The 27,520-nt window shown below is 50.1% G+C and overlaps 1 protein-coding gene across 1 annotated transcript in view; it reads right to left on the bottom strand.

Moving 5' to 3' along the window:
* Window positions 1–3,092: 3,092 nt before the first annotated feature.
* The window catches only part of TPD52L2 (tumor protein D52-like 2), a gene marked incomplete at its 5' end in the record, with an annotated part of 44,674 nt that continues 20,246 nt past the window's right edge, over window positions 3,093–27,520 (bottom strand). Inside the window, 3 exons of the mRNA XM_015414962.1 lie at window positions 3,093–3,565; window positions 6,247–6,295; window positions 22,065–22,166. Of these exons, the coding sequence (XP_015270448.1) occupies window positions 3,470–3,565; window positions 6,247–6,295; window positions 22,065–22,166 (247 nt within the window). The remainder of the gene's footprint in view (window positions 3,566–6,246; window positions 6,296–22,064; window positions 22,167–27,520) is intronic.

Raw genomic sequence — 27,520 nt, 5'->3', positions numbered from 1 at the left:
TTAGCCTGGAGAGGAGACAACTGAGGGGTGATAGGATCACCATCTTCAAGTACTTGAAGGGCTGCCATATAGAGGACGGTGCAGAGTTGTTTTCTGTTGCCTCAGAAAGTTGGACCAGAACCAACGGGTTGAAATTAAATCAGAAGAGTTTTTGGCTAAACATCGGAAGAACTTCCTGACAGATCGGTTCGTCACTGGACCAGGCGTCCTCGGGAGGTGGTGGTCTCTCCTTGGGAGGTTTCCAAACAGAGGTTAGATGGCCATCAGACAGCAATGCAGATTCTGTGAACTTAGGCAGATTATGAGAGGGAGGGCAGGAAGGGTTGCCTCAGTGCTTAGTTCTCGTGGCCTTTTCTTACACACCCAGGGAAACGCTGGTTGTCACTTTGGGGGTCAGGAAGCAAGTTTTCTTCAGGCCAGGGATCCTGGAGAATTTTATTTAACCTGTACTGTGCAGGGGGTTGGTCTAGATGACCCCGGAGATCCCTTCAGAACACGTGTCACATATGCCGAGCGTATACTAAGTATACCACTCACAAGTGGACAGTACACTGTAAAAAGCTCTGGACAGCCAAACATAGAGGCAATCAACCTCTGAATCCCAGTGCCGGTAGGCAACATCAGGAGAAGACCTCAGCCTCTATGCCATGCTGCTGGCCCTCCAGAGGAACTGGCACACCAGTGTGTGAGACAGGATGATTCAGCAGGGCTCTTCTTATGTAAACCTTGGCCTGTGCGCTGTTGCTGGCCCTCCAGAGGAACTGGGTGGCCACTGTGTGAGGCAGGATGCTGGGCTAGAGGGACCTCTGGTCTGACCCAGCAGGGCTCTTCTGATGTTCTTATGAAGGCCTCGGCCTCTGTGCCCTGTTGTTGGCCCTCCAGAGGAACTGGCACACCAGTGTGTGAGACAGGATGATTCAGCAGGGCTCTTCTTATGTAAACCTTGGCCTGTGCTCTGTTGCTGCCCCTCCAGAGGAACTGGTTGGCCACTGTGTGAGACAGGAGGCTGGACTAGATGGACCCTCACTGGTCTGACCCAGCAGGGCTCTTCTGATGTTCTTATGAAGGCCTCGGCCTCTGTGCCCTGTTGTTGGCCCTCCAGAGGAACCGGCTGGCCCCTGTGTGAGACAGGATGCTGGACTAGATGGATCACTGGCCTGACCCAGCAGGGCTCTTAATTTCTTATATTCTCTATCAAAGGACAGAGCTTTCGCGCACCTGAGAACGCATTCCAACCCTTAAACATTTACCATGGTAAACCTGTACATCTTCAGACGTCACGAGCATAATTTTTTCAGTCCACCCTTGCCTCTTCTTTCTCGTCAATGCTGTATACAGGTGCCACCCCCCCCCCCTTCAATAAGGGCAATTCCTTTTCCAAACCTCTCTTGAGCCATTCACCTTACCTCTCCCCACCCCGCGCTGATTTGCCAGCCTCCGTCTTCTATTCCACCGGACACAGGCCAATCCTTCTGGGCAAGGCAATAATTCCTCCGAATTTGGACAGCCGGCATTAAGGATAGTGGCCACAAATGCGCTGAACGCGAATGGTGTGGTTGCTCCCAAGGGCATGGATCTAGTTTGACCTCCTTTCGGAAACCCAGCGGAAATGCAAGCAAACAGAAAGGACGAGTTGTTCTGCTTTTCCAAAAGGAATGTTTTATTGACAAAGTTTTCCCCAATAGTCACCAGCACAGGAGAGTACAGTACAGGCTCCATCTCTCTCTTCCAACGGTTTCCTGTCCCGCCGGCAGTGTCCCCCCCCCTTTCCAACACTGATGACTATCTTATTCTCCCACACACACAAAAAAAACCAAACCCCGGCAAATGACTGCTGATTTTCGCCTCTAGTTGCCGTGCTGGGGTTACATCCCTACACTACAATTCCCATCCACTCGCGACAGACGGAAGACAGGGCAAGTTCTACCATCAACATCTAAGTGTCAAAACTTGCTTTTCTCCAAAGACTGGAGGGGGACCCCCCTGAAAGCCTTCTGTAGGGAGGGGGCAATGGCCTTGAAACGGCTCCGACTTGATATATCTTTGGGGGGGCGCTGCGGCGATCCCGTCGAGCCTCTAAGGCACCTGAAAAGGTCGGGAGAAACTACGGAAGAGGCGCTTCCGCCATACAACTAAGGTGGGAACGACGGAACGCACATGGGCCTTTCTGAAACCCCGCGGCTCCGGAGCGCGGCTGGCACTGAGGGAGGGGAAGCGAAGACGGTGGGGGGAAACGCCAGTTAACTGGGACCGCTGCAAACCGAAAGCGTAAGCGGTGGCCAACGTTAAAACGTAGAGATAGATTTTATCAGGTGGGTTCCCAGTGGAAAAGAGAGACGGGACCCCCCTCTGGGCTGGATGTGCCCCGCTAACCACGTCCATTGCCAATTAGATTGCTAATCAGTGGCGCCTAAAGGGAGAGGCGGAGAAACAAGTTCCCCACATTCAGCAGAGAGAGAGAAAGAGAGATACAGACGGAGCGGGCATGGGCGCAACTAAAATGAACACGGGACACATCTGCGTGTGGTTACTATGGTTGGATGCAGAACTCCGGTGCTTCGATCCACCCCCCCACCCCGCCCCCCAGAAAAATGCTTCACACTCTGGAGATATAAAAAGATTATAAACAGGTAAAGCAGGTGGTGATGTAAGGCTTGCGTTGTCAGCTTCAGCATCTGAAGGTCTATCTGCCCCCCCCCCCCCCCGGCAAGAAAAAAAATAACGATGCTAAAAGCTGGTGTGTCGGGAAGTCCACTGCATTCCAAAAAAATAAAGATTCTGAGATTCGTTAAAGCTTAGAGAGATCGATGTGGCGAAGGCTTTAGGCGGTTGCTGAGCGGAGGTTTTCCCTTTCAGGAAGAGCCCCGCGAGAAAAAAGCGCTATCTTCTACCTACCCACCCCCCCAACCCCACCCCCGGTTAGATGCTTCTATCTTAAAACGGGGACCAGTAACATTTGAAGTTTTCCTGAACGCGCCCCCCCAACGGGAGGCGCCGTTAACGGCTGAAAGCCCGTGGGCTACACGGAACGGGCCCGAGAGCGGAGTGCCCCCCCAAGCCTCTTGTTCCGCTCCCGCATTCCACGGCTATTCCACATTGCTTAGAGAGACAAAATCCGGCCTGCCTGCGGAGGGGGCGGGGAAGGGGGCAGAGAATGAAGCAGGCCTCTGGTGCCAAAACGTGTAGAATCCCCACAATGCTGTGCTGCTATACTTTTGAGGAGAGCCGCTCGCGGTGCGTCCTACCCAGAACCCCTTTAGTGTCAGATATATCGTGTACAAAACACACTGGGCGCTCACTTTATTGGACCTGGAGAACCCAGCAGCGAGGAAATGGCGGCGCTAAGGTGTGTGGATCTCTTTCTTCCGAGGGGGGACCGGGGGGGACCCACTTTTATTTTCTTTTTGTCTCGCGTGTTGAGAAGAGCAAGGGGGCGGGGCTCTGGCAGCCGGGCACTGCGCGGGCGGCCTTAGAAAGGGGCGTTGTCCTGGGCGGGCTTGTCGCCAGAGGCCGATGGGGAGTGTAGCTCGTCGACGCTGTTCTCTCTGCTGCCCACCACTTTGGACTGCGTGCGAAGAAAGGGAGGGAGGGAGGGAAAAACAAACAGGAAATGACGTTAGCCGTAGTCATTGTTTATACAAGGAAAGAGGCGGTTCATTTATCCAAACGTTTATACCCCGCATTTCCGTGTGGTCCAAGGCGGCTTACGGTAATATTTAAAAAATGTTTCCGGTTTGAAACCGGAAAAAAAACACAGCAAGCCCCAGATCTCCTCCTCCCCCCCCCTTAAAAGATGCCTGCCGGTTCAAACGCCCTCCAAAGTCCTGGCGACAAGAAGAAGAGATTGCATTCAGTGTTCAATCTAAGCTGAGTTCGTGTGAGCGAGCTCCCAGTTTTTTAGCCTCCGGCTCACATACTTTTATCTCAGCTCAGGAAGAAGGGCTCCAGAGGAAACTGATTTATGCAGTAGCCAAACTGCTCGCTCACAACTTCAATCCCAGTAGTTCACAAAGTAGAATTTTTGCTCACAAGACTCCAACGCTTAGAGGGAGCATTGAATGTATTTATACCCTCACTCTTCCCTACCTGAAGGAGTCAGATTGGCTTACAATATCCTTTCCCTTCCCCTCCCCACAACAGACACCCTTGTGAGGTAGGTGGGGCTGTGAAGGAGTCTCAGAGCGGCTTACAATCTCCTTTCCCTTCCCCTCCCCACAACAGACACCCTTGTGAGGTAGGCGGGGCTGAGAGAGCTCTTTCCATGAGAGAACTTGTGACTGACCCAAGGTCACTCCAGCAGCTGCACGTGGAGGAGTGGGGAATCAAACCCGGTTCTCACAGATTAGAGTCAGCGCTCCTAACCACTACGCCAAACTGGCTCTAGACAGATTCACTGAGGAGAGGTCTGTCGGTGGCTACTAGTGAACCTCCACGTTCAGAGGCAGTCAACCTGTGAATCCCAGTTCCGGGAGGCAACCTCTGAATGCCTCTTGAAAGCTCATAAACCTCCCCCCCAAAAAAAATCTTGATAGTCTCTAAGGTGCTGCTGGACTCGAATCTACTTATTTATTTATTAGTATTTCTCGCCCGCCCATCCCGCGAGCGGGCTCAGGGCGGGCAACGTCGTAAAACATACAAAAATACAATTAAAATTAAACAATTTGAAAACAATAGACATTCAAACACGGTCACACTTCTAACGTATCAGCTGGCGGTGTGGGGGGGGGGGTTCCCTGGCATATTCCTTGGGTTGATCGGGGGGTGGTCTGCAGGGCCCTCATCTCAATTGGGAGCTTGTTCCACCAGGCGGGGGGCTATTGGGGGTTGTAAATAAGAAGCGGGAGACTGAACAGTTATGAAGGTGCACAGAGAGTTTATATAGTTATAAAGGTGAATCTATACAGAGATATTTACAGGCTATTAAACAGCATGTCATGCCTTAGTCTATGAGAACTGAGTCCAGCTTACTAAACTGATAGCTATTATGCTAAACCCCAGCCAATCTCTAACAAGGTGATGCAATCACTAGCTCTAACAAGCCCTGAAAGGGCAACACCTGGCTGTAATTACATGATCACTAGCATGATAGCTAGGTCTGACAAACAGATCAAACTGATCTATAGTAACTGCTTGCTACCTCTATCACTCTGACATATATCTCAATAGGGCCAGGGCGGAAAAGGCCCTGGCCGAGACAAGATGGACGTCCTTTGGGCCGGGGACAACCAGGAGATGCTGGTCCATAGAGCGTAGCACTCTTTGGGACGTATACGGGAAGAAGAAGAGGAGAAAAGATTGGATTTATACCCCGCCCTTCACTACCCAAAGGTGTCTCAGAGCAGCTTACAAACTCCTTTCCCCTCCCCTCCCCACAACAGACACCCTGTGAGGCAGGTGGGGCTGAGAGAGCTCTTGACAGAAACGGCTCTTTTTCAAGAACAGTTCTTGTCAGAACTATGGCTTGCCCAAGGTCAACCAGCAGGTGCGAGTGGAGGAGGAGTGGGGAATCAAACCCGGTTCTCCCAGATTAGAGTCTGCGCACTTAACCACTACACTGAGGTGGTCCCTCAGATATGTGGGTCCCAGACCATAAGTAAAGGTAAAGGTTCCCTTGCTCGAAAGCCAGTCGAATCCGACTCTAGGGTTGTGGTGCTCATCTCCGTTTCAAAGCTGTCCAAAGATGTTTCCGTGGTCACGTGGCCGGCATGATTAAACACCAAGGCGCACGGAATGCTGTTACCTTCCCACCAAAGTGGTCCCTATTTATCTACTTGCAATTTCTTGCTTTGGAACTGCTAGGTTGGCAGGCGCTGGAACTAGAGACGGGAGCTCACTCCGTCATGCGGCACACTCGGGTCTCGAACTGCTGAACTACCGACCTTCCACAGCCTGCAGTTCAGCGTCTTAACCACTTGAGCCACCGCATAAGACCGTATAAGGCTTTAAACGTGATTACCAACACCTTGATGCGGATCCAGAAGTCAACTGGCAACCAATGCAGTAGACCGCATAGGTGACGATGCTAGCAGGCGCGCGGCTGCATTTTGCACCGGCTGTCGTTTCCGGGTCAGCCTCAAGGGGTAAGCCTACATAGAGCGAGTTACAGTAGTCAAGCCTGGAAGTGACCATTGCTACGTCCGCTCCAGCTCTTCCGATATAAACCCCCACCCCCGCCTAAGGTGGCACTGGGGCATTTCAGTGTGGTCTAGGGGAAGTGCACATCTCCTTGTAACGGAGAAAGGTTACCTTAATGGTTCCAACACGGTCTTCGAAAGACTTGAAAGTTGCAGAGTTCCTGTCAAAAAAAGGAGAGAGACAGCAGGGTCAAGGCCAGAGGAGATTACAGAGAGCACCAGTGTGACAGATTTGTGGCCCGGGGTTCAGTTCAGGAAACAGACTCATGATGGAAAACCTTGGATGAGCACGGGAGCCGAGTTCCGGAAAGCTAAGCCCAACCACAGGCGCAAACAGTTTGTTCTTCTCTCGCATTCCTCTTTCGGACAACATACACAATCCCAGCGGAAAGAAGTGTGTCGAAACTGTGGCTATTTAAGAGCGTGACTTTAGGATTTTATACCCTCCTTTTCCTACCACAAAAGAAGAAGAAGAAGAAGAAGAAGAAGAGATTGGATTTATACCCCCCCCTCCACTTGGAGTCTCAGAGCGGCTTACAAACTCCTTTCCCCTCCCCTCCCCACAACAGACACCCTGTGAGGCGGGTGGGGCTGAGAGAACTCTGACACAAACTGCTCTTTTTCAAGGACAGCTGTGCCAGAGCTTGTGACTGACTCAAGGTCACGTCAGCAGGTGCAAGTGGAGGAGTGGGGAATCAAACCCAGTTCTCCCAGATTAGAGTCCGCACAATTAACCACTACACCAAAAGAAAAAGAATACACATGACACACACAAAAAATGCCACTTGAAAAACCAAACCTGTAAATATCAAGTGATTCAACAGGCGAAAGCCAATCAGTCCCCCACCACCACCACCAAGTCAAACAAATGGCTTGAAGGAGTCGGCTACTGAATTTTCTAACCTGAACTTAAAAGGCCGATTCAAAGAGTCAGTTGAGATGCTAGTTCAAGTGACAGACTTTGAACTGTTTGGCCAGAACATCCCCGTGAACGGATGATCAAACATGAGAAAGGTTTGCAATTTTCACAAAATAGATTCAGGTGGGTAGCAGCATTCCCTCTAGGCTGAGTTAGTGTGAGCTGGCTCACGGTGTTTTTAGCCTCCGGCTCTCACATTGTTGCCTTCGCTCAGGAAGGATGGCTCTAGAGAAAACTCATTTATTGCAGCGGCCAAATTGCTCACTCACAACTTTAAGGCCAGGAGCTCACAGAGTAGAATGTTTGCTCACAACCAATGTTCCCTCTAAGCTGTGGAGTCTTGTGAGCAAAAATTCTACTTTGTGAGCTACCGGCATTAAAGTTGTGAGCGAGCGATTTGCTTACTGCATACATTAGTCTGCTCTGGAGCTGTCCTTCCTGAGCGAAGACAAAAAGGTGTGAGCCGGAGGCTAAAAAACTGTGAGAAGAAGAAGAAGAAGAAGAGGAGATTGGATTTATACCCCGCCCCTCACTTGGAGTCTCAGAGCGGCTGCAATCCAGAGCGGCTTACAAACCCTGTGAGGTGGGTGGGGCTGAGAGAACTCTGAGAGAACTGCGTGGAAGAAGAAGGAGAAGAAGAAGAAGAAGAGGAGGAGATTGGATTTATACCCCGCCCCTCACTTGGAGTCTCAGAGCGGCTTACAAGCTCCTTTCCCGTCCCCTCCCCACAACAGACACCCTGTGAGGTGGGTGGGGCTGAGAGAACTCTGAGAGAACTGCGAAGAAGAAGAAGGAGAAGAAGAAGAAGAGAAGAGATTGGATTTATACCCTGCCCCTCACTTGGAGTCTCAGAGCGGCTTACAAGCTCCTTTCCCGTCCCCTCCCCACAACAGACACCCTGTGAGGTGGGTGGGGCTGAGAGAACTATGACACAAACTGCTCTTTTTCAAGGACAGCTGTGCCAGAGCCTGTGACTGACCCAAGGTCACATCAGCAGGTGTGAGTGGAGGAGTGGGGAATCAAACCCGGTTCTCCCAGATTAGAGTCCGCGCACTTAACCACTACACCAAACTGGCTCACACTAACTCAGCTTAGGGGGAACACTGCTCACAACACCCCACAGCTTAGAGGGAACACCGGTGGGTAGTGGTGCTGGTCTGAAGCCAACAGAATTTTTTTTGAGCCCAACGGCGCTTTTAAGACCAACAAAGTTTAATTCTGGATATAAGCTTTTGTGTGCAGGGGCCCTTCTTCGGACAGTTCCGGAAAGGTGTGCGCGCCCACGGAAGCGTATATTCCGGATTAAGCTCCGTCGGTTTTAAGGGTGCCACTGGGCTCAAGATTTCACAAAACTAAACCGAAAGGCACAGACGCGGGAGGAGTGAGCGGGCTTCAGACCCGGGGCGGTTCTGCCAGCCTTGCCACAACCCACTCACCCGAGGAGTGGGCAACGGATTGTCCCGACTAGGCGGCTTGCCCCGACCACCACTGAATCCACACCCAGTTATAGGGTGCTGACCTTTGTGGTGAGCGTTTCTTTAAAAAAAATTATTTTCTAATCTACAAAACTACAGGGTCAGGGTACTGGGAAAAACCTAAAATAAGAGCCACAAGGATCCGTGACACAGACATTGAGTTTCGGGATCCTTTAATTCTGTGTGAGTCCGAATTAGGCGAAGATTCGGTTTTCGCAAAGTGCAGGTTGGACTACTGCAATTCGCTCTACGTGGGCCTGCCCCTGTGCCTGCCCCGGAAGCTACAACTGGTCCAAAACGCAGCTGCGCACGTCCTCACGGGGACCCCCTCGTACAGCACATATTCAACCAGTGCTGCGTGAGCTGCATTGGCCTCCAGGGGATCACCGGATCAGGTTCCAGGTTCTGCTTCTGGCCTTCAAGGCCTGTAGCGGTCAGGGACCGACATACCCTCGGGACTGCCTCTCCCAGTACGCCCTTGGAAGGGCACTACGCTCGGGAAATAAGAACTTGCTGGTGGTCTCCAGCCCGAGAGAAGTCCGACTGCCCTCGGCCAGGGCCTTCTCAGCCCTGGCCCCTGCCTGGTGGAACGCTCTGCCGGGAGACATCCGTGCCCTGCGGGAGCTGCTGCCTTTCCACAGGGCATGCAAGGCGGAGATGTCCCGCTGGGCTTTCGGTTGAGGACAGCGATGAGACCTCTTCCGGCACTCGCAAGGTGGTTCCTCATTCCTCTCGGCCCCTCCCCCCCAGGTAGACAGAGAAGTCAGGTCTCTCCGCCACCTTAAGTATTTTGTACACCATTTTTACTTAGGGTTATTTATTGAAGTGTTTTAATGTACTTGGATGTGAATGTTTAATATTGTTGTAAAACGCCCTGAGCCCTGCTTGCAAGGAAGGGCGGCCTATTAAATCCTGTTTAATAAATAATTAAATAAATATTTATGAAGAAGAAGAAGAGGAGGAGATTGGATTGATACCCCGCCCTTCACTACCCAAGGGAGTCTCAGAGTGGCTTACAAGCTCCTTTCCCTTCCCCTCCCCACAACAGACACCCTGTGAGGTAGGTGGGGCTGAGAGAGCTCTTGACAAAAACTGCTCTTTTTCAAGAACAGCTCAGAGAGAACTACGGCTTGCCCGAGGGCATCCAGCCAGGTGCAAGTGGCAGAGTGGGGAATCAAACCCGGTTCTCCCAGATTAGAGTCCGCGCACTTAACCACGACACCAAACTGACACCCTCCTTCCTCCAGGGCATTTCAGGATCCAAGGAGTGTGACAATATAGAAAGAATTGGATAAAAACCAAATATTAACGTGTATGTACGTATATCTGTGTGTTTGTGTATAAAAAAAACATATCCGAAAGCACCTTGTGTTTTTCCTGTGATGCCTTTCAGATAAATCTTTCCACTGGAAAGGTTTTACGATTTACACATCCATGACCCCGTATTAAGATGTCCTACAAGGTGTCTTTATTCAAAGCTGCAGACGTAATGCGACAATCATTTCCACAAGGTGACAACCATTCCCACAATAGGCAGCAATCACTCCAGGCACCGTTTTCTCGTGCTAGATCTGGCAGGAATGACAAACACCAGCCCCTTACAAATGAACTGGGTAAACCAGATTCTAAACCCAAATGTTTGCCAGACCTTTTTAGAAAATGAGAATTCCTGTTCGGGATTTTGGCAGAGCTGAAGCATTTTCTCAGCCCAATTCGCAAAGACCAAGGGAAGACGACGGAAGAGACGTGTGCCTGTAATCTTGAATACTCTTTTTTTTTTCTGAACTTGAACAACATTTCATTTTAACCCCCACTTCTGTTTTGCCACCTTCCCCACGGCAGACATGCAGATGCGGCTTTTGTTACGTTACCTCATGGCCGGCATACTTATCGAGTGACGGATGGAGTAGCTGCTACACGGAAGCATTAAGAGGAGAGGAGGGCAAAGTTAAAAGCAGTTTTAAGACACACACAAACACTGGAAAGCATCGAATCAGGCCATTCTTGTGATCATTCACACAACCACCAAACGCTTTTAGCAAGTTCCCCACATGTAGGAATGATTGAAGGGGGGGGACGGGACAGAACGTAAGGACCCAGATCTTACACCTGTGTTCTTAAAATCCTAACTGGGGAAGTAGCAGGATGTAGGGACCCAGATCTTACACCCTGATGGGGGGGGGGGGGTACAGAATATAGGGTCCCAGAACTTAACCCTTTATTGGTGTAATGTAAAGGTAAAGGTTCCCTTGCTCGAAAGCCAGTCGAGTCCGACTCTAGGGTTGCGGTGCTCATCTCCGTTTCCAAGCCGAAGAGCCAGCGCTGTCCGAAGACGTTTCCGTGGTCATGTGGCCGGCATGACTAAACATCAAGGCGCACGGAACGCTGTTACCTTCCCACCGAAGTGGTTCCTATTTATCTACTTGCAAGTTCTTGCTTTCGAACTGCTAGGTTGGCAGGAGCTGGAACCAGAGACGGGAGCTCACTCCATCACGCGGCACACTCGGGTCTCGAACTGCCAACCTGCCACAGCCTGCAGTTCAGCGTCTTAACCACTTGAGCCACCGCAGCTCCTTATTGGTGTAAGGGACCCACATACTGCATCCTGATGGAGGCGGGGTACTACAGAATGTAGGCTCCCAGAACTCAGACCTTTGTTCTTACATCCGGAAAGGGGGGGGGGGGAAGCACACAATGTAGGGACCCAGATCCTACACCTGTGTTCTTAACATCCTGATTGGGAGGAGGCGGAGCCAGCCACAAAATGTCTGCTGTCGCTTACTTTCAGTCACACAGGGAAGATTCTTTGTCCTGTGGTGACAGCTGCTGCCAAAGCAGCAGACAGTCAATCAAATCTCCAATGGCCAATCAGAAGCCATGCTGAACAAAAGCCCTGCCTGGCCCCACCCACTTTTAAAAAACACTTGGCGGGCACCAGGAAAGTTGTCCATTATTAGTTCAACATATTCAAGACCCTTTAATGAAGTACTCTAAGCAAGAGACAGGTCCCTGCCCCAAGAAGCCTACAGGTAGTCTCCACACTACAATATATTTATGTGTGGCGTGGAGGCCTTTGTTTAAAGGCTTGTCTTCCAGGCCCAGACATCTCAAAGCCTGGCTGCTCACTGAAGCAGGGAATTTCGAGCTGCGCTCTTGCTGAGTCCAAAGAAACGGGGGCAAGGAGACGGCAGTTCAGCTGGGGGAAGCAACATTTGCTGGCGACTGAGCCAAGACTCCCAACGGGGGACGGGGGAACATAGGTAAAGGTAAAGGTTCCCTTGCTCGAAAGCCAGTCGAATCCGACTCTAGGGCTGCGGTGCTCATCTCCGTTTCAAAGCCGAAGAGCCAGCGCTGTCCGAAGACGTTTCCGTGGTCATGTGGCTGGTATGAGTAAACACCAAGGCGCACGGAACGCTGTTACCTTCCCACCGAAGCGGTACCTATTTATCTCCTTACAGTTTCTTGCTTTCGAACTGCTAGGTTGGCAGGAGCTGGAACTAGAGACGGGAGCTCACTCCGTCATGCGGCAACCCGGGTCTCGAACTGCTGAACTACGGACCTTCCACAGCCTGCAGTTCAGCGTCTTAACCACTTGAGCCACCGCAGCTCCTACCTACCTCGTTTAATTTAAGAAAAGCCTTTTCACACTCTACCCTGCCCAAGAGAGAAAGAGATCTGGCCCACCATCAGGTCTGGAGCTGCACTCGCTCCGAGAAAGAGCCCGAACTCCGGTCAGGGGTGTCGACGCTGCAGGACAGAGCGTGCCAAAGCTGTCTCTGCTTGGCTTGGCCACTCTTTTAACTGCCTGAGTGGCATTAAACAGCAGAACCACTGCAAAGTTAACAGGAGAGCGAATGACTGCAGCAACGGTGTGCTCCCGTCAAAGATGCACGGGGGGCTGCGGAGAGGAGGGTCCCTCTTGTCCGTTTCGAAGCGCGAAGCCGCCTGATTCTCAACCCGCACCACTGGTCCGCCTACCACCAGGCCCACTCAGCAGTGACTCCCCTGGGTCTGCAACCGGGGGGTGTTCCCCAGCCTAGACGGTAATCAAGTGAAGGAAGGAAAACCCACTGAGTCTTATCAGAAGTGCTAAGGACATTTTAGAAGAAGAAGAGATTGGGTTTATAGCCCACCCTTCACTACCCAAAGGTGTCTTATAGAGTGGCTTACAATCGCCTTTCCCTTCCCCTCCCCACACCAGACACCCTTGTGAGGTAGGCGGGGCTGAGAGAGCGCTCTTGAGAGAACTGCTCTTGAGAGGACAGCTCCGAGAGAACTTGTGACTGACCCAAGGTCACACCAGCAGCTGGCACCCACCAACAGGCACCTTGTGAGTTAGGTGGGGCTGAGAGAGTTCTGGGAGAACTGTGACTTGCCCACGGCCACCCAGCTGGATTCATGTGGAGGAGGAAGATTTCATTTTTATACTCCATTTTTCTCTACCTTAAGGAGTCTTCCCTTCCTCTCCCCACAACAGTCCCCTTGTGAGGTAGGTGGGGCTGAGAGAATTTTGGGAGAACTGTGACTCTCCCAAGGCCACCCAGCTGGCTTCATGTGAAGGAAGAAGGGCTGAGAGAGTTCTGGGAGAACTTGTGACTGACCCAAGGTCGCACCAGCAGCTGGATGTGGAGGAGTGGAGAATCAAACCCGGTTCTCCCAGATTAGAATCTGCGCAGTTAACCACCACCCCAAACTGGCTCACTTGTGACTGACCCAAGGTCACTCCAGCAGCTGCACGTGGAGGAGTGGGGAATCAAACCCGGTCCTCCCAGATTAGAGTCCGCGCTCTTAACCACTACACCAAACTCAGATAGACGAGATATAAAATAATTAAATGGCTTGCCGTTTGGGAGCACCAGCAAGTAGGGAGATAAAGCACCGGGCAACCGAGAACCTCAGCTTTCGCCTAAACATTAAGGAATCTTTTCAGCTCTGCAGTCGCTCGGAATGCCGTGGGCGGGACGTACAGAGACAGCCGCCCCATCTGAGCCCTTTGTGACCACCTTTTTTGGTGACCCTCGTGTTTAAGGCCACATCTCTAGGGGGGGAAGCCCCACTGAACCAGGTTCCTCACTGGTCTCTTTCCCAAATGCGGTCTTACCTAAAGGAATGCGAGAAGGGATGAGCCCTGGAGGAATCCAAAGGCAGCGGGAAGAAGAAAAAAAAAAGGCCGGGTTAGGTGCAGACTGCAAACACGACGTTTACACAATATCCAGAGAGAGAGAAAGAGAAAGAGTTATATTCCCCATGCGGGCATGCTGTGGAACCAGACAACGTAAACTTTTGTTTAATACCACACCGACAACTCCCGGATCGCTTGGCGGCCAAAGCGCACGGCTTCCAGTTCTTCGGCCCTCCGGGAGTGATGCTGACGAATTCATCCGGTTGCTTGAATCCAGACCAGTATCACCCGACCCGCAGGTCACAGCGCAGGTTCCCCGCCCTTCCCCGAGATCCCTGACAGACACACCGCTGGGAGAGGCGGGTGGAAGAACAGATTAAAGTTAGGAATAAGTCTGGGACGAAGGGCACGGCAGCTTCCCTTCTATGCGAGTTAGTGCCAACCAAGGCTCCCCCTAAGATGTGGGGTCTTGAGAGGAAAAATCCTACTTTGTGAGCTCCTGGCATTAAAGGCTGTCATAGATGCTGATAATTCCAGCTAAGAAAAGAAAGAGGGAGGTCTCTCTAGCACCCCTTTTCCAAGGAAGAAAAAAAAGAGAGAGGCTAGAAGATCCAATGTTCCCTCTAAGCCGTGGAGTCTTGTGAGCAAAAATTCTACTTTGTGAGCTACCGACATTAAAGTTGTGAGCGAGCGATTTGGCTACTGCATGCAGTAGTTTGCTTTGGAGTCATCCTTCCTGAGCGAAGACAAAAATGTGTGAGCCGGAGGCTAAAAAACTGGGAGCTAGCTCACACTAACTCAGCTTAGAGGGAACATTGGCTAGAACCTGAAGCTCTGGAAAGGTTAGTAAACAAGTCTGGGGGAGCAGGCAGTGTTCCCTCTAAGCTGAGTTAGTGCGAGCTAGCTCACAGTTTTTTAGCCTCCGGCTCACACATTTTTGCCTTAGCTCAGGAAGGAGGGCTCCAGAGCAAACTAAGTTATGGCTTGCTCCCAGCTTTAAAGCCAGTAGCTCACAAAGTAGAATTTCTGCTCACAAGGCTCCACAGCTTAGAGGGAGCACTGGTTGTAGGTCATGCTAAACCATACGGAGGTGAGATCTGTCTGCTCCTTTGCAACACTCCAGCCATATTAAGAATATCAGACGAGCCCTGCTGGATCAGGCCATTGGCCGTCTGGTCCAGCCTCCTGGCTCACACAGTGGCCAACCAGCTCCTCTGGACTAGAGGGTCAACAACAGGGCACAGAGGCCGAGGCCCTTATGAGAAGGTAAGCAGAGCCCTGCTGGATCAGACCAGTGGTCCGTCTAGTCCAGCATCCTGTCTCACACAGTGGCCAACCAGCTCCTCTGGAGGGCCAACAACAGGCCAGAGAGGCTGAGTCCCTTCCCCTGCTCTTGCCTCCCGGCTCTGGAATTCAGAGGTTGACTACCTCTGAATGTGGAGGTTGCCCTCAGTCATCATGGCTGGTAGCCACTGATTATCATCCTCCATGAATCTATCTCATCCCTTTTAAAAGCTGTTTATTCCTTGGGCCATCGCTACATCCTCTGGCAGCAAATCCCACATTTTAATCACTCTCTGAGTAAGGTAGTATTTCCTTTTGGCCATCCTGAACCTACTGCCCATCAGCTTCGTTGGATGCCCTTGACTTCTAGTATTCTGGGAGGGGGAGAAAAAGTTCTCTTGGCCAACTCTCTCCACCTCCTGCACGATATTATAGAAGAGAAGAGAAGAGATAGGATTTATACCCCGCCCTTCACTACCCAAAGGTGTCTCAGAGCGGCTTACAAACTCCTTTCCCTTCCCCTCCCCACAACAGACACCCTGCGAGGTAGGTGGGGCTGAGAGAGCTCTGACAGAAACAGCTCTTTTTCAAGAACAGCTCTTATCAGAACTACGGCTTGCCCAAGGTCATCCAGCAGGTGCAAGCGGAGGAGTGGGGAATCAAACCCGGTTCTCCCAGATTAGAGTCCGCGCACCAAACTGGCTCTCATTTATATAGAGAGAGTTATAAAGAGAGAGTTATAAAGCTCTATCGCAGTGATGGCGAACCTTTTAGAGACCGAGTGCCCAAACTGCAACCCCAAACCCAACATGGCAATTTAACCTGAATACTGAGGTTTTAGTTTAGAAAAAACAACTCATACATTAACATAAGAGGATCCAAACAAAGTAAGGAAAGCAATCCCAAATGCTTTCATTTACTTGAAATTATTTGGCAGAGAATTCCACACTTTAATGACGGTCTGGGCCTGGCTGGGGCGATGGCACGCGTGCCCACAGAGAGGCCTCTGAGTGCCGCCTCTGGCACCCGTGCCGTAGGTTTGCCACCACTGCTCTATCGTGTCCCCCCACCCCTCAGTGGACTCCTTTCTAAACGGAAAAGTCCCAGACTCTTCAGCCTTTCCTCGTAGGAAAGTTCCCCAACCTTCTCAAGCCTTTGGAATTCTGACATGGCATTGTGGGCGTGGCCACAAAATGGTGGTTGCAGGGAGCGGAGCCAGCAACAAAATGGCCGCCGCTGCTTACGTTCAGTCACACAAGCGAAGGTATTTGTGCTGTGGTGGCGGCTACTGCCAAAGCAGCGCTTTTAAAACGTCTGCACAGCTGATCAATCTCTCGAAGGGTCAGTCAGAGGCTTTGCCGGGCAGCTGCCTCAGCTGGCTCCACCTTGCTATCTAAAAACATTTGGCAAGTGTAGAGATGTAAAATTTCTGGAAATTTTGAAGCGCAGAAAAAACCCAGGTTTTTCCCGTTTTTTTTCCGTGAAAAAACGGAAATTTTTGGAAAAATTGAAAAAAAATGCTACATTAGCATTTATTTTGTCTTTTCTAGATTGAAAGTGATTCTGTTACTTTAGGAACATAAAATATGACTATGGACATTTTTACTTGGCATGAAATTATCACAACTAGCATATTCAAAATATAGTGTATCCAAACAATTATTACAAACAGAATACCCACCCCCATGCAAAAACAAAACTGAAACTTTTTTATTTTTCTTCTGACAATCGCACCTCCTAAAGGAAGAAATGCATCTTGTTCTTGCATTGGAGAGTTCAGTTTGTAACCTAGGACTTGCTTGTCCTCAGTGCACAGAAATTAGATCAATCTGATACCATATATTCTCTGAAACGTATGTTTCACGCAGAATTGTGTGATTTGTAAAATGATTTGGAAAATATTTGAACACCTTGTCTGAAAATATTTTATTCGTCATGTTAAAATAAAACATTCCATAATCAATTTTTTTTCTTTTCTTTTTTCAATTTTTCCAATTTTTGGGAAAAAAACAAAAAGGCTTCAGGAAAAAAACGGAAAAAACCCCGTTTCCCCCCCTGAATTTTTCCGGGCCTTCACATCTCTAGGCAAGCGGCAGAAAATGTGTCTGTGGTACCATGGCACCCCGGGGACACCCTGTTGGAGACCCCTGATCTAGACAAGGCAAGGAAGTCTCAAGACCGGCAGAGACGAAACCAGGATGAGACCATTGGTTTACGCTGCCAGTGAAGGACCAGCGGCTCCTTCGTCCACGATCAGACCTCGGCAACACACTAGTAGGACAAAGGGGTACATTTCGCTTGGCGAGAAGACAGGGTGGAGACAAGACAAAGACCACACAGAGAACCATTAGCCCAAAAGCCCCCCCAACACACACTTCAAAGAGAAGAAGTTCACCACAAAACACACACTTCCAATCCTCTTTAGTCTCTGATCACATAAAGCAGATCTGCAAACAAGAATATGCTTTCCACCGGAGAGGGGGAGAACTAGAAGAGGAACCTGTTGCAGAGGGCCGTGCTAGACAGGAGGGCAAAAGCGTGTCAGTTGGAGAAAGGACAATTTCCCCCGTGGGTCTCACTGGCAGGTGGCATCCTGCTGTGCACGAAGAAGAGGAGGAGGAGGAGACTGGATTCATACCCCGCCCTTCACTACCCGAAGGAGTCTCAGAGCGGCTCACAAACTCCTTCCCCTTCCCCTCCCCACAACAGACACCCTGCGACTGCAATGTTCCCTCTAAGCTGGGGAGTCTTGTAAGCAAAAATTCTACTTTGTGAGCTACTGGCGTTAAACTTGTGAGCGAGCCATTTGGCTACTGCATAAATTAGTTTGCTCTGGAGCCCGCCTTCCTGAGCTGAGACCAAAATGTGTGAGTCGGAGGCTAAAAAACTGTGAGCTAGCTCACACTAACTCAGCTTAGAGGGAACACTGCCTGTGAGGTAGGTGGGGCTGAGAGAGCTCTTTCGGGGACTGCCCTCGAGAGAACAGCTCTGAGAGAACTTGTGACTGACCCAAGGTCACACCAGCAGCTGCGAGTGGAGGAGTGGGGGAATCAAACCCGGTTCTCCCAGATTAGAGTCTGCACATTTAACCACTACACCAAACTGGGGAAGACACAAGGGGGAAAAGGAGACAAATCCCTGTTAGTTTCTAGTTTTGCCCTCGTTTCCCTCCAGTTCTTCAAAAGAACTCTTATGTTGGAAGGCGGACTGAAAATAAGGCCTCTTCAACAATAAGCAATACGATTCTAGGAGGCGGCATGGAAGATTTCGCCTTTTTGGCCTCACTGGCTCCCCATCTTTCAGGCTTCACACAATTCTGCGTGAAACAGAAGTTTCAGAGAATTTCCGTCTCTGAAGAGGCCACCATTTGGGACACATGGTGCGCCAATCTAGTCTGGTTTTGTTTTTAAGAGCCATCCAGGTCACACCTTTTGCGTGGCATCTCACAGCACTACTAGCAATTTTCTGTTTACCTCCACTTCAGGAAACGGCATTGTGCCAAGACAAAGTTGTTTTCAAGTTCTGGACTGCGGGGGCCTGCATGGATGGAAATACAAGCCTGTCTGTACACAAGCCCCGGTCCAGGAAAAAAATGACCTTAAGTTATACGAATGGATTATCTGGCAACATTTCCGTTTCGGGAACAAACATGTCCGTTGGTAACTCCACAAGGAAGAAGTTTGTCCGCAATGCTTGTACACTTTTAAATGCTATTATGTGATCAGAGAGTGTTGTGCTTACCACCCAGATATTCCCAGCCACAGAGGGAATGCAGGATTCCTGGAAAGAATCAGGGTTGCAATGAATTAAGGCAGGGGTCATTTCGTAGAAAAAGAGGAGCAGGAGCTCATTAACATAACTCATTAGCATAGCTCATTAGCATATGCCACACCCCCTGACATCACCGGAAGTGTGTCAGAAGGCAACACCCACTGCTCAGACTCCACTGGACTGTTTTGGATTGCTAGCTATTTGGGGGGGGGGAGTGCAGATCTGTCCTTGCAGAGGAGGGAGAGCTTGTACCTGAATAAAACTTGGTCTTACAGGTGCCACTGGACTGTTTTGGACTGGGGGGCCGGGGGGGGGGGCTCTGCAGCTTACCTGGCTGCTTCTTCCTCTGACTGAGGGCTGCTGGGAGCAGGGGGTGGGGCTTGTTGCATGTGCCCACCCCCTGGGCTCTTTACTGCCGGAGCTCCGCTCCTGCGCGCTCCTGCAGGAAATGACCCCTGAATTAAGGACTCAACTCTACTGGGCCATGTTAAGTATTTTTACAGGGAGGCAGCCGATATACAGGGCATCAGGAACAGGAAGCAATTTGCCACTGGAATATGAGTTCAAGGGGGGGGGGGAGGAGTCATGTGCAGTGTTGCACAGATAAACACTGTTCTTTTCTTTCTGCCATCACCCAAGGTGAGCTCTCTTGCAGTTTGACATCTTTACTCCTTATCCAGTAAGGCCCAGAGCCAAGATGGGCTCACTTGGCAAGTTTCAGACGGCTGTTGTGTTGGTCACAGAATCACAGAGTCGGAAGGGATCTCCAGGGTCATCTAGTCCAACCCCCAGCACAATGCAGGAGATTCACAAATACCTCCCCACACACAGAGACACCCCAGTGACCGCTGTTCCATGCCCAGAAGAGGACAAAAAACCTTCAGGATCCCCAGCCAAACTGGTCTGGAGAAAAGAAGAAGAAGAAGAAGAGGAGATTGGATTTATATCCCGCCCTTTACTACCCAAAGGTGCCTCAGAGCGGTTTACAAACTCCTTTCCCTTCCCCTCCCCACAACAGACACCCTGTGAGGTAGGTGGGGCTGAGAGAACTCTGACAGAAACTGCTCTTTTTCAAGAACAGCTCTTATCAGAACTATGGCTTGCCCAAGGTCATCCAGCAGGTGCAAGTGGAGGAGTGGGGAATCAAACCCAGTTCTCCCAGATTAGAGTCCGCGCACTTAACCACTACACCAAACTGCTTCCTGACCCCAAAGTGGTGATCAGCACTTCCCTGGGCGTGTAAGAAAGGGCCACGAGAACTAAGCACTGAGGCAACCCTTCCTGCCTTCCCTTCTCGTGATCTGCCTCAGTTCACAGAATCAGCATTGCTGTCAGATGGTCATCTAGCCTCTGTTTGAAAACCTCCAAAGGAGGAATGCCCACCGCCTCCCCAGGAAGCCTGTTCCACCAAGGAACCACTCTGTCAGGAAGTTCTTCCTCATGTTTAGCCAAAAACTCTTTCTGATTTAATTTCAACCCGTTGGTTCTGATCCAACATTCTGGGGCAATGGTCGGCAGTAGTCAAGTCATTTCGAGTCCAACATCCCTTCGGAGACCAGCAAGATCTTTGTTGGAGCTGAAGGGAGCTTTGACTCTCAAAAACTCATAACCCTCAAAAAAAAAAATCTGTTGGCCTCTAAGGAGCTACTGGATTTGAATCCAACTGCTCCCTTGGCAAGGAAACCACCAAGCTCATAATTATTCCAGGCTCCATAGCTGCATCCTGCATCTTCAAAGTAAGTTAATACTGAGCTGCTCATCTGCTTTGAAACTGGTAACACCCAGCAATACAGAGCCGGCACCCGTTACATTCTAGAGCAGGGGTGTCAAACATGCAGCCCGGGGGCCAGATCAGGCCCCCGGAAGGCTTCTCTCAGGCCCACAGTGGAACTGGCTGTCTTCTGCTTCTGCTTCCAGTTCTGCTGCTGCTGCGTCATCGTAGGTTTGCAGCTTACAGATACACACCTGAACAGCATACTCAAGACGGCAACAGCGCAGACATATTTGATGCAATCATTCAGAGCAAGAGGTGTCAGTTATCAGACACTGTTCAATAAACAAAATATTGCAAGAGTGCTGATGTTTTAAGCATGTTTTTATTTTAAGTAAAACAAACCCCTTTGTGTTTGTGTCCTTTATAAAGTTTATAACTCTGCTACCTGGCATTACCTTTTATGACACATGTGGCCTGGCCCGACAAGGTCTCATTCACGTCAGATCCGGCCCTCATAAGAAATGAGTTCGACACCCCTGTTCTAGAGGAACACCAAATGTGTTCCTCACCAGCTACGTCATCCTCAGACTGAAGCGTCTTGCGCAATTTGCATTCGATCCCAAAGCTTGAAGCGTCTAGAGCGTTTGGAAGGTCACTTGGTACCAGGGAAATTCTGAACATGATAATGCCACAGGAAGTTCACGGCACGACGCTTACGTAATTCATGCTGAATAAACTCAAAAATCATTTGACCAGTTTGAAAACAAAACGCACACACACACTGCGGTCAACTTACCATCCAAACAATAAATCACAAAAGCCATTAACTGAATTTACGCCAGGGAGGGAGGCGCATGCCAGTTCCAAAGACTATTTGCGGGCGATGGAATTAAATTCTAAAGCACGGTAATCCATTACTTTTGGAACCAACAAAGCTGCACAAATACGAGTGCATGAGAGCAGTACTGAAGAGCTCCGACAGGTTTTAAGTTCAAAACCCCGGCAACAGAGCAGACACAGCTACGTGAGTTTCTGGCTCTATAATCAAGACACACCCAGAACCATGCTGGCTAAAAAACAGTTCTTTAATGCCATAGTGGTAATACAGGCCACGGGATATTTCCTTCTCAGAAAGGAACTCCAACATGGCCTGGGAAGTCTATAGCTGACTTTGCTATTAAACAGCAGCATGCTGTGAATTTTAACAACCCGGCCAGCACCTTGTGCAAGGGCATTCTCCTGATATTTAGCCGGTATCGACTCCCTTGTAATTCCCACCCATTAGATCTAGCCTTGCAATCCGGAGCAAGAGAGAATAGATCCGCTCCATCTTCTGCATGACAGCCCTTCAAATACTTGAAGACTGCAATCATGTCCCCTCTAAGCCTTCTCTTTTCCAGGCTAAACAGACCCAACTCTTTCCGCCTTTCCTCGGAAGACTTGGATTCCAACCCTCTCGCCATCCTGGTTGCCCTCTTCTGGACACGCTCGAGCTTGTCGACATCCTTCCTAAAATGTGGTGCCCAAAACTGGACACGGGACTCCAGGTGAGGCCTGACCAGAGCAGAACAGAGAGGAAGTACCACCTCCCGTGATCTGGACACGAGGCTTCTGTGAATGCATCCCAAGAACCCAAGAACATTACCTCATGTCTCCCAGTTTCCGGCTGATGACGGAACCCACGTTGGAAAGGGCGGCTGAAGTCTTCTGGCCCGCTTGCGACAGCGTCTCCTGCGTCTTCTTGTAGCTGGGCAAGAAAAACAAGGGCTTGTTAACAGCTGGAAACCGTAATTACAGGAGGGAGGGGGAAGGGGTTCAAGCAGCAAGGGGGGGAGGGAAAGCAGCTAGAAAGGGACACCCCAAGTGGGAAAGAGACAACACCGAAGCCTCCTGCCTTGTGTGGCAACCCTTTCTGCACAGAGAGAGAGGCTCAAAAGTATGCACCTGCAGCAAAAAGAGGTGCACGCGTAGCCCTGCCAGGGGTGCCAGCGCACTGAAGATGCATTTGCTGCACATGTTATAAAGAGACTTTACGGAGTCCTCCCTTTTGAAACTTTTATTTAACAGAGGAGGACTATTATCAGGGGTCGTTTCGTACAAAAAGAGCTAGGGGAACTCATTAGCATAACTCATTAGCATATGCCACACCCCCTGACATCACCGGAAGTGTGTCATAAGGCCACACCCCCTGACATCACCGGAAGTGTGTCATAAGGCCACACACCCTGCCCTCAACGGTCCCGGCGGGAGCAATGTTCCCTCTAAGCTGTGGAGTCTTGCGAGCAAAAATCCTACTTTGTGAGCTACTGGCATTAAAGTTGTGAGCGAGCCATTTGGCTGCTGCATAAACTAGTTTGCTCTGGAGCCATCCTTTCTGAGCTAGGACAAAAATGTGTGAGCCGGAGGCTAAAAAACTGTGAGCTAGCTCACACTAACTCAGCTTAGAGAGAACATTGGGCGGGAGTGCAAGGAAGCCCCACGAAAGCCCTCCCTGGCCTCCCTCGTCTCCTGCCTCCTCCTGGCTGAATGAGGGCCAGAAGCGGGGCGGCCGGAAGCGGGGGGCGGGGCTTCATCATGTGCCCCGCCCCCCATACCTCACCCGGGAGAACTGCAATCCCCCGCGATCCCCCCCGAAATGACCTCTATTATTAATTATAAGGTTGTACAATAGCTTTTGAGATTCTTGGAGATGATATTTGATATTTTCGATATCTCTTATATTGTGAATTGTGATTAAGATGATTAATTATATATGTAGAAATTATTGTAAATTTTTTTTCCGAAAAATATAAAATTATTTATGATACGTTATAAATCATCTGTGCACGGTACTTGTTGTATGTTGGCGGCTCTGGAAGCAGCCACAGAGTCTGAGCCCACTTCGGTTAGCGAGCCGAAAAGGGCCCAGAGAGTCACTCTGGCTAGTCTTTTAAGGCCATCGCAAGTTGTTTGAAAACAGCATTAAGGCTGTGTTTGCCTTGGCTTCCACACCTTCCCGACCAGCTGTTGATCTTTCCTCTCTTCAGGCCTGAGATCAAAAAGAGATTATGCCGGTTCCACCGGGGATTTTCGGCTCTGCAGAAGGCTACGCCCTTTCTTCTTGCACCTTGCAAAAGCAGGTCTTTCCTGCCTCCAGGAAACCCCTAAAATAAACTTTCCAGAACTCAGAACAAAGCTTTTGGGGGGGTGGGCGGGAAGGAGGCACGGGGAGAAATGCAAACGCTAGCTAACGGGTGAGATTAAGTTAACCCAGAGAAGAGCCAGCATGGCTTCTGCTATTTAAGGAGGAGGCTATGTCCCATCAGTTACCAATAACCCCTGCTCAACCAGGACCTGCTTGTTTTTAAAAGGACAGAAGCAAATCACTGTGTGTGCGTTATATGCAAGTTAACACACACAATTTAAAATAATAGAATCATAGAGTTGAAAGGGACCTCCAGGGTCAGCTAGTCCAACCCCCTACACAATGCAGGAGACTCACAAATACCTCCCCCACACACACCGCCAGTGACCCCTGTTCCATGCCCAGAAGATGACCAAAAAACCTCCAGGATCCCAGGCCAAATTGGCCAGGAGAAAAAATTGCTTCAGTGTTCCCTCTAAGATGAGTTAGTGTGAGCTAGCTCACAGTTTTTTAGCCTCCAGCTCACAGATTTTTGTCTTTGCTCAGGAAGGATGGCTCCAGAGCAAAATAATTTATGCAGCAGCCAAATCGCTCGCTCACAGCTTTAATGCCAGTTGCTCACAAAGTAGAAGTTTTGCACACAAGCCTCCACAGCTTAGAGGGAACATTGTTCTGACCCCAAAGTGGTGATCGGCATTTCCCTGGGCGTGTAAGAAAGGGCCACGGGAACTAAGCCCTGAGGCGACCCTTCCTGCCCTCCCTTCTCGTGATCTGCCCCAGTTCACAGAATCAGCAGTGCTGTCCGATGGCCACTGAGCCTCTGCTTGGAAACCTCCAAAGGAGGAGAGCCCACCGCCTCCCACGGACGCCTGCTCCACCGAGGGACCGCTCTACCAGTCAGGAAGTTCTTCCTCGTGTTCAGACGAAAAGTCTGTTACTTAATTCCAACTGGCTGGTTCTGGTCCGACCTTCTGGGGCAACAGAAAACAACGCCGCAACCCTACGAATGAGTGACCTCCAAAATGTCCTCTCATTAACAGCCTTGCTCGGCTCTCGCAAACTGAGGGGCGTGGCTTCCTTTACACAGTCCACCCATCTCATGTTGGGTCTTATTTCCCCCCCCCCTGCAAGTCATTTCACTAGGATTTAAATTCCTGGACTTCCGCACCGCCAACCCAGTGGCTCAGATGGCGGGGTCTACTGTCTAGACCTGACCACGGTATTCCAAGCTATACTGTACGAGTACTCTCATGCCCAGAATACCACGGAGAGGGTGAGATTCAAAGATATAATTAAAGCTTGAGCACCTTCGGATCTCGCCCACTCTTTAACATCCTTTGGATGTAAATAGCAAGTCCGGTAAATAGTCTGAATCTAAAGCGGAAGCAAAATGCAGAGTTGACTTATGACGACTAATGATCTATCTGGAGATCCAAGCCTTACGAGGAAAGGTTGGGGGACTTGGGAATGTTCAGTGTGGAGAAGAGGAGGTTGAGGGGGGGACAGAAAATCATTTACTGTAGTAATTCCGTAGAAAGTCCTCTTCTCCTATCGCTCGCACGCTAACGAATGCTGCGCAATGTAAACAGTTCGTTTCACAATATTTGCTTTATCTGAGCGTGCGGCAATCCCGATTCTTATCGATGACTACTGATCAACTCTTGAAGGAAATCTTCCATGTCGACGCTCTAATAACAGAACCCGGCTGGATCTTAGGAAAAACGTTTTGACAGTCATAGAGTCGTGCAGCAGTGGAACCAGCTGCCTGGGGAGGGGGTGAGTTCCCCCTCCCTGGCTGTCTTGAAGCAGCGGTTGGACGAACACTTGTCAGGGATGCTCTAGGCCAGTGGTGGCGAACCTATGGCACGGGTGCCAGAGGTGGCACTCAGAGCTCTCTCTGTGGGCACACGTGCCATCGCCCCAACCAGGCCCAAATGCTTTCATTTACTTAAAATTATTTGGCAGAGAATTCGACACTTTAAAATTGTTTACTGTAGTAATTCTGTAGAAAGTCCTCTTCTCCTACTGCTCGCACGCTAACGAATGCTGCGCAATGTAAACAGTTCGTTTCACAATATTTGCTTTATCTGAGCGTGCGGCAATCCCGATTCTTATCGATGACTACTGATCAACTCTTGAAGGAAATCTTCCATGTCGACGCTCTAATAACAGAACCCGGCTGGATCTTAGGAAAAACGTTTTGACAGTCATAGAGTTATGCAGCAGTGGAACCAGCTGCCTGGGGAGGTGGTGAGCTCCCCCTCCCTGGCGGTCTTCAAGCAATAGCTGGACAAACACTTGTCAGGGATGCTCTAGGTTAACTCTGCACTGAGCAGGGGTTTGGACTAGATGGCCTGTATGGCCTCTATCCAGTCCCCAAGTAAGGTTGCCAACTCCAGGCTGGGAAATCCCTGCAAGATCTGCAGGCCCCACCTGGTGGTTGGCAACGCAATCCCCAGCAGTGCTTTTCACCCGTTTCCCGAGTTTCAGCGCAGCGGCCCGCCCAGTAACCATCTCCACAATCACGAACGCTGTCTTCTTTTGACACAGAGGCGCTCAGGTGTTCGGAAGCCCAGGGCTGCCGCTACCTGGTCGTCCTTCCCCGTGTTGTAAGGATATCTCAGGGGCCGGATGACTACAAGCCAGACCCCTCACCATCTTTGCTGCCCTCCTCTGGACACGTTCCAGCTTATCTATATCCTTCTTAAACTGTGGTGTCCAAAACTTCCCCATCCTAATAATTCTGCATCTGATTTTTCCTACCTAAATGCAGAACTTGACATTTATCCCCATTGAAATCCATTTTATTGGTTGCACCCAGTTTTCCAGCCTGTCGAGATCATCCTGTATCCTGACTCTGCCTTCTACCGTATTCGCTACCCCTCCCAATTTAGCTGGGAATGGATTTGCGTGTCGTGAACAGAGGCACTCGGCAGCTCCGGAAGCCTTCCAGGGTGGCTCCGACAACTGCATCCAGAATGACTTCCTGCTATAGTTCTCAAGCAACCAACGAGTGCAAAACTTCCGGCTCTGCCAGGATATACCCACAAGACATGGACCAAGTCCTACAAAGTTACTATACGGAACAGCGGGGGTGAAAAGGTCATTTGCTTGAGCAGGGGAAGCAGTAAAGCTTACCGTTCTAGCCAGTTCTAAGCAAAGTACCCCTTCCTTTAGATTCTGAACTGCCACAAGACAGACAGCTCGTATTTCAATGAGAGGGTGGATTTCAGAAGCCAATCTGGGAAGGCCTCAGTAAGGGCTGGGGGGAAAAGCTGTCCCGTCCCAGAATACCACTTCCCTCTCCTTCTAGCAGCAAGTATTACAAATCCAGAGGCACTTTCTGGGGCATATCAGCAAAAAAGACCAACACAGAGAAGTTTGGCAGCTTTAAAATCATCTGTCATAAATGACTCCAAGTAATTTGAGAGCCAGTTTGGTGTAGTGGTTAAGTGTGCGGACTCTAATCTGGGAGAACCGGGTTTGATTCCCCACTCCTCCACTCGCACCTGGCTGGATGATCTTGGGCAAGCCATAGTTCTGATAAGAGCTGATCTTGAAAAAGAGCAGTTTCTGTCAGAGCTCTCTCGGCCCCGCCTGCCTCACAGGGTGTCTGTTGTGGGGAGGGGAAAGGAAAGGGAAAGGAGTTTGTGAGCTGCTCTGAGACTCCTTTGGGTAGTGAAGGGCGGGGTAGAAATCCAATCTCTTCTTCTCCTTCTTCATTTAACATGAGATGCTATCTTATACTGAGTTAGACCCTCAGTCTATTAAGAAGAACAAAGTTTTGAGTCCCGTGGCACTTTTAAGACCAACGTTTTTTTATTCAAGGTCTAAGCTTTCATGTGCACGGACACTTCTTCAAAAGTGTCGGATTTGGACTCTTTTTGTAGCAGGGACTCCTTTGCATATTAGGTGACACTCCCCTCATGTAGCCAACCCTCCAAGAGCTTACAGTAGCCCCTGTAAGAAGACCTATG

This window comes from Gekko japonicus, unplaced genomic scaffold (assembly GCF_001447785.1).
Source record: "Gekko japonicus isolate JY-2015 unplaced genomic scaffold, Gekko_japonicus_V1.1 scaffold3799, whole genome shotgun sequence".
NCBI lineage: Eukaryota > Metazoa > Chordata > Lepidosauria > Squamata > Gekkonidae > Gekko > Gekko japonicus.
Note: the sequence above shows the minus strand (reverse complement) of the source record. Positions and strands in the feature narration are given on the sequence as shown.